General features: G+C 38.3%; 1 protein-coding gene across 1 annotated transcript; it reads right to left on the bottom strand.

The window, feature by feature from the left end:
- Positions 1-216: 216 nt before the first annotated feature.
- LOC141623755 (adoMet-dependent rRNA methyltransferase spb1-like) lies at positions 217-7,593 on the bottom strand. Its single transcript, XM_074439912.1, has 10 exons — positions 6,855-7,593; positions 6,586-6,741; positions 6,439-6,488; positions 5,557-5,713; positions 5,418-5,479; positions 4,420-4,621; positions 3,947-4,036; positions 2,395-2,537; positions 2,163-2,283; positions 217-1,592 (listed from the first exon to the last, which is right to left on the bottom strand). Exons 1-10 carry the CDS (start codon positions 7,386-7,388, stop codon positions 480-482), a joined length of 2,628 nt encoding a protein of 875 aa, XP_074296013.1. The 5' UTR covers positions 7,389-7,593; the 3' UTR covers positions 217-479.
- Between the last annotated feature and the right edge of the window lie 257 nt (positions 7,594-7,850).

Here is a 7,850-nt window from a genome sequence, read left to right as displayed (position 1 = left end):
AGCGACCTATCTCCGGCGATTGGGTAGGGTGAGATGGAGGGGGGCTAGTGTGGAAGACGGAGACGGTGGAGCAGGGAGATCAGGGGTTGGTGGTTTCCGACTTGCGATTTTGGGTTTTTTTATCGCTGCTTTCTCTCTCCTCTTCTCTATAGTTTTTAGTTTTATGCATTATCCATACTCCATAGTCAATATTGCTAAGCAACTTTAACTCTCGGATTAGCAAAAACTCCATATCAACAGCATAAAAGAGCAGCAAATCAAGTCCAGGTCTCAAAATTGTTTGGCGTCTGACAAACATAAATAGCCATATTGAAATTGAAAAACAATGAAAAAGTGAAGAGTGCAACATGATAAAAAAAAAAAAGACGAGAGCCAAAATCAGCACAGGCGCACAGCTATTCCCATGAATAAGACTTCAACTTGACAACGAGATTGACGAGTAGTGTGATAAAATAAATTTTTCACACTGCTTGTACACCTCATCTTTTGCCCCTATTGCCCGCCGAGCCTTTTCCCTTTCCCTTTCCCTTTCCCTTTGCCTTAGCTTTTTCATCCTTCGCTTTCTTCTTCATTCCATGTTGCCTTGCATCTTTCTTCATTCTTCTATCGACAAGAACTTTGCCTTTCCCGGGTCTAACCTGGACCCCTTTTTTCGCAACAACCTTCTCCTTCCCGGGTTTTTTGGGAGTGGCCTTCTTGTAAAGTTGGTCAATCATCCTCCTCTTTGAACGGTCATTAATATCAGTCTGGTCAGCAATACTATTAGCCTTCTTTCTTACCTTCTCCAAATTCCTCATGGCCACTCTCTTCTTTCTCGCTTTCGCTTCTGCTACCTTCTTAGCGGGCCGGGCATTGATCTCGTTGAACCTGGCCTTTTCCGCGAGCCTCTCCTCCTTGGTAACAAGCTTAGGAGGTTGATTATGGGTCTTCTCATAGTCCACGAACCACTCGGGCAAAACCCGATGATCATCATCAAACATTCGCTTATTGTATGCCATATCTTCCATCTCTTGTCGTTTCCTTTTGCCGCCAAGCATTTTCTTTCCAAGTGCCCTCAACTCGGCCTTTGTGTCGGAATCATAGTCAGAATCGTCATCCGAGGATGAGCTGTCGCTCGAACTACCAGGAGCAGGGACCACCTCCAATTCATCTCCCACCACATTTGCCACCTTTTTGGAAGTTTTACTTGAGCGAGAAGCTTTATGGTCAGCTATAACTCGCTGTACATCATCATCAAGGTCTTTTTCTTTGGGATCTGGGCCAGACTGATTCTCAGCCTTTGTTGAACTTTTCTTGGGAGATTTTGTGCCTGATTGGTTCTTCAAATTTTTGTTTGATTTCATTTGGGGAGAAACATTTTGTTTTGGGACATCTACCGCCATATCATCATCATCATCACTTTCATCCCTCCCAAGGTCACCTTCCTCGACTGCTTCTACAAATATATTGTCACTAAACCACCTAAGCCTGAGCTCCTCTTGAGTTGGGTCAGTTTCCTTGTCAATTGGAACGACAAGAGGATTAGCTTCTTGAACAGCCTCGTCTTTGTCAGAATCATATGGTTCGGCTATGTCATCAGCATCTTCAGTATCCTGCACAAACCAGATGTAAATTGCTAAGTAATCAAGATTATGCTACAGTATTTATGGGATTATACCACTGATTGAATTGCTATCCTCAATACTGGAAAAAGCTAAATAGAGAATATTGCTTCACACCAAAGGGAATGACGAGCAGATGCACTCCAGAGATCTGAAAACGTAACGACTGAGAATTGCATTATTTATGGGATTATACCCACTAATTTGCCTCTTAGAGAGAAAATGGATCCTACCTTCCAACCCAACTTGTTATCCAAACAAGAGAAATTATGCCTTTCCCTTTCCACCAACCCATATCAAGGATTAGAGTTTGTTTGGATACAATAGTAGTAAACAAGGGGAGAGGGAGGGAGGAAAAGGACCGGTGGTGTTTTCCCTCTAAATTTTACTTATGTTGGAAGGATTCCAATTTGGCTTGAAGAAAAGAAAATGGAATACTCAAATTCCCTCCAACACAATTTACTACGAAATCGTGCCCGATCATTTTCCTCCAAAATCCCTCCATCCAACAAGAGCTGTTAATTAAATCACAAATATAATATACGGAGTACTAACTATTACCTCCAAAAGATCATCAGCGTAGGCCTTTTTAGCACGTTTCCTCTGCTTTGTGCTTCCATCTTTCCTAGTTACATATCGTTCATAAGCTTCATCAAGAATCTTTTCCAGCTTTTCATCGTACCTGAAGAAAAGCACAAAATACAGGGAGTACTCAAACTCAAGATTTTACAAGGAAACATGCATATTCACGAATGAACACTTGTGGCACTCCATTACAAAGAAAGAAACTCACTTTTCTCGCTCTTCATCGGAATCCAAGTCACTAGATTCACCATGCTCAACTACCTCATTGTTGTTGACATCGTCATCACTGTCAGGCAATTCGCTGAGATCGACATCATCTGGTTCATCAACAGTTGCTAGATCATCCTTCCCCTGAAGAACATGACATGAGTAACATAAACGAAACTGTAGATAATGATGAACATGTCTGTCATGATACCAGTCTTGAATCAAGTACCACTTGTGGCATTCAACGGAACTATCAAATATGATGAATATATCTCTCAATGAAAGAAAAGTTAACACCAACAAAAGAAATAGATTGACGAAATAGAATGACATTAACGGAAACTAACAACTATTCATGACAAAATGCTTGAGCCGAAAAGATCAGATTCTTTCAACAGTTACGTCTTTTTTTTTTCTCTTTTTGCTCAAACATGGAAGATCAATTTTATCACCCCCTGCTGCAGTGAATCATTTTTCTAGATCAAAAGGTCCCCAAAAATAAATTTGAAAAGAAAACAAAATTCAGGAATGAAAAAACTGTTCAAAATATCTTTCAAAGAAAACTTAATATTGGTAGAGGGAGGAGAGGAATTTCAGAAAATTTTAAGGGGCCGTTTGGGTCAAAGTATCGGAATGGATTGGAATGGATTGTGATATCATAGAGGTATGGAGTTAGAACCCCATACTTGCTCACAAGTATTTGGTTAGATCTTGGAATGGGGTTGGGGTGGAGTTAGAATCCATTGGGTATCTAACTCCATTCCAAAATCACCCAACCAAACACTTGAATGGACTCAATCCATTCCAAAGTAGCCAACCTAAATTCTTTAGAAGCAACGATATTAGGACCTAAATTATTTAATTTTTATTAGGACCTAAATTATTTGATTTTATTTGACATATTTAGTGTTTTTATTTAATTTTTTTAAAAAATTATTTGTACTTCTCTCCTTTATTACACTTTTTTTACCAACCACTTTCTTATATATTTTACTTGGTTTACTTTTACGGTATTCGGGATCCTTAAATTCTACTTCGGTTTTCAAAATTGTTTTAATCTTTATTCACGATTTAAATTTTAAGTTTTTATAAAAGAAATCCGGACCTCGATTTTAAAACCTACTAGTATAAGTTTACCTTGACTTTGTATTATGTTTCGCTCTCCCTTTTGTTTTTCATTTTTCCCTTATTCTATTTTTTTCGCATTTTGAGGTGTGCGTTCACCCATGGACGGTTCTAAAGGATGATTCATGTCAGCCGACCCCATATCATTTTGGGATTAAGGCTCTGATGTTGCAAGGATATTAGGACCCTTCAAAAGCAACATGACTGTTTCCGTCCATAAGGAAGTTGACAAAGCTACAAGGCCCAAAGTCTAATGAAAAGACCAACACATCCCTTACAAAATACAGGAAATTAGCTAACAAAAACGCAGCAAAACACTACCATCACATCTACATCTTTGCTTCTACCACGTATCCTACTACTGCATTTATTAGGAACCAAGAACAGACCAATTAGATTAAAATACAAAGTAAGTTCATGAGTCAAACCTTGATGGAACCAAGAGAAAACAATTCGTTATCACCATAACCATCCTGCATAGCATCTATTTGCATTCCGGTTGTCTTCCGTGCTTTGTCCTGTCATATACATAACATTAGGGTAATCTCATCAGCATACACGGATCATGTGGGTTATTTGCACATTCAAATATCTTTTTCAAGTCTGAACCTTATTTCCTCAATTTTTTCAGAGCCTTGATGTTTTTATTTTACATGCTAGATGAAAATTCATTTCAACCCAAAAAATCAGAAACATTCAGACTCAACTGCTTAGGAGTAAAAATATAGGACCACACTAATGGTTGACTAAATTGCTAATCTTTAGCTATATTTTTTTTCACTGATGGTTGATAATTTAATTTGGCCAGCATTCACCCTATGCATTTCTATCCTCAAGCGGAAAAATGTTAGAAAGGAGCCAATAGGAAAACATACAGATCAAAAAGAAAAAGGATTAAAACCTTAGCTAATCTTTTTGCCTGAATCTTCTTTTCACGTTTTCTATTACGCTCTACCGCATGTGTCAATTCCTCCATTTCATCTAGAAGCTTTTCATCTTCATCCTTTTCCTCTTCGTCAACACCATCATTCTCCTTCACAGCTTCGACAGTGGTGGTAGTTTTTGTAGTTGAATTAATGGCTTTTCGTATATTAATCCTCCACCTAAAGTATAAATGATATAAGATACCTTACTACATAGAAATAATCAATTGAAAGTACACAAATGTTATGGAAGTGCCTCATATAATTGGTCTGGCATGAGAAACAAAACTTAGCTTCGATATATAGCTTGGCACAGAAGTTATAGGAAACCAGTGCCATTGTATAGTTAATACCTGTCTAGAACTTTAATAAATTCAATTAATATACTCCCTCCAATTTAATCCAATCTTCCTATAAATCAAAATATATGCAGGGAATTTTGAAATACAGGGAGATTGGATTGGACGAACAGCATTTTTCAGCTCTCATTTGGTTGAAAATGTTCCTTTGAACACATCCACCTCCAAATAGAAGTAAAATAAAGCACCCATCAACTATAACGGGTGGGGGTAGTATCTTGTAATATCAGCATTTACCACACTCAATAGGATATTTGTGGAAGAAGCTATGTTACTCCGACACTTCACTTAACGGTCGTGTCGACACGTGTTGGTGTCCGACACGACACGACACTTCGACACTTCGACACTTAGTTTTGGACCACAAAACAGGAAAATTCACCCCAAATAGCCGTGTCCGACACGCCGACACGTGTCCGACACCGACACGTGTCGGCGTGTCTGAGTAACACAGGGAAGAAGCCTACAAGTCACCTAGAATAATATATTTCTCAACCATGTATCTCAAGAGACAATTATTCACAGACAAACCTGCAGCTGCTCACATCAAACATCGGCAAAAGGACAAGAAAAAGGAAATACCAAGAAAAAGCAGAAATGGGAACAATGCTCCTTACTTTAAAAGATGCTTGAAGTCTTGCTTTCCCAAAACACTAAGGTCGTCACATAATGTAATAACCTGGAAACACACCAAATATGAAAGGATCAGCTAGAATAAGCAGAAGAAGAAGCAAAGTTGTTATTGCAGATAAATACCTCCTCTGTAGTCAAAGCATGTTCCTTCAAAGGCAAACTTGCTGCATCATTAAAGCTTATGGACGTTGTTGTACCAAGCATCTCCACAGGACTGTCGGACCACACAAAATCAGAAGCTGGACGGATCTTTCTCACAAGAGTAAGGCCATCCTCATACCTGCGGTACCAGTCACAATAAGTCAATTAATTAATAAGAAAATATATATTTAAGAAGTTAAAGATTAGCCGGTAACCACTCATTTGGTATATGAGCAAGCAGAAATGAAATCTTCGATTGGAACAAAAATCAATTTTTTAAAACTTAGATCTCCTTATATTATCGAGCCTATTGGAAGCTCTAGATGGTTTCAAATGATGATCCATGTTAGCCAACCGGCCCGACCCCAAACTATTTTGGGACTAAGGCTCTGATGAAGATGTTTTGTAAGTTTAGCTAGTAGAATAAAAAATAGGGAGTGAAAAGTAAGAGTGTTTGAACATAATCAAAACACGTAGCAATTAATTAGTTTTATTGAATATTTCTGTCAGTTCATAATTGTTTAGCTATTATTATCAGCTTCAGTTACTTTTAGCCTACATAGGAAATGTCATGTTGGCAGGAACAAGCATTCAAAAGTTATCGCCTAGCTGAATAAACATGTAGACAGTATATAATTGGTGTGTTTAAGAAGGGCCAATAACCAGAGCATTGACATAGAAAGCTTTTATTCTTGGGGGAAATAAAGCAGAAAATAGAAAACCCAAGTTTGGACAAGCTACATTTGGTAATTAGCAGATGATGGCTTATAGCAAAGAAAGACAGTTGAAGAATAGCATCAGTAATAACGAATGCAGAAGAGAAGGTGCATAGGAACAAAAGGAAGGGCTGCTACAAACTCTCACCCATCACGGTGTCTTTTTTGTTGCTTGTTACCATCCAGGACATCAATCACCTGCATCACCAAGATGACGAATTGACAATCAGCATTACAAAGATATCGAGAAAGAAGGCAAACAATCTAGACTGATTAGGTGTAATTAGCAGGATACCTTTTGGGGTTCAGCAGCACCCTCAAACAGATACTTGATATCCAGCATGCGAGGATCAATTTTTGCAGGGGCCTTGTACTTTAGACCTATGACATATATTTCTGCGGAGGACAAACGACTGGCAATAGGCTTATACACCTCTACTTTATCGAAAAACTGCGTACAAAAAAATAAATAATAAAAAATAAAAAAAATGAAGATAAGACAACAAGGAAGAAATATGATGATAAATAAATAAAGAGAAGAGAAGAGAAGAGAATGAATCAGACCTTCCTAAGACAGTAGACGACGGCATTGTAATCCTGGGACCTGAAAACCTTAGTGACAAAATGGCCTCTAGGAGCAAGGAAGTCAGTAGCAAGCTTAAGAGAATCAATAACAAGAGAATTCTGAGAAGTAGCCTCCTGAGCCCAAGCACCACCAACATTAGGAGAACCATCATGAAGAACAAGATCAAAAGCCTTAAACCCGTTATCGGAAAGGAGTTTCTTGACGGTGGCACGACACTTGGGTTGGGTAATATCCTCTTGTACAGAGACAGCGCCTCTGATAGGGGTAATAGAAACGAGATCCACACCGACAACGAGTGCACCAACGGGTGCTCGTTGTACTGCTACTTGCATCCATCCTCCTGGTGCTGCACACAGGTCAAGTATTGACCTTGACGAATTTAGTACTCCGAATTTGGCGTCTATTTGGATCAGCTTGAATGATGCTCTTGACCTGTAGCCTTGTTCCTTTGCTAAATGGTAGAATTTGTCTAGCCTGTTCTTTCCCGTTACTTTACTCTTCTTCTTCCCCATTTTTGCTGTCTGAGAAGGAGGAGGAGGAGGTATGGAGGCTCACTGGACTAGGGTTTAAAGAGAGCCTTGTTTTTTGTTTTTTTTTTTGTTGGGGTATTAGTAGTGCTGCCTCACTTGCTCTATCGCCTTTTAATAGGGTTCACTAAACAACTTGCAATTTGACTCCCCTTTTTTTTGTGTAAAAATGAGAGACCTCCATGAGAATTACGTACGTACCTTCTCTTTAGAATATAACTAGTGTAACACTCGTGAATAAACATTTAAAAATTTAATTTATTTGTCAAATTTGGGAATGAATGTATCGCCGATTTTCGGTATTTCTAATCACGATAAACTAGTTTTAAATCCGTGAAATTCACGGGTCTGTTTTTACAATTGTAAATCAGTATAAGTAATCATAATTAAGATATAATAATTTTTTATTTAGTTTTAATTATAGCTATAATCTTGGCTATAAAATAT

The sequence above is a fragment of the Silene latifolia genome, chromosome X (genome assembly GCF_048544455.1).
Source record: "Silene latifolia isolate original U9 population chromosome X, ASM4854445v1, whole genome shotgun sequence".
NCBI lineage: Eukaryota > Viridiplantae > Streptophyta > Magnoliopsida > Caryophyllales > Caryophyllaceae > Silene > Silene latifolia.
Note: the sequence above shows the minus strand (reverse complement) of the source record. Positions and strands in the feature narration are given on the sequence as shown.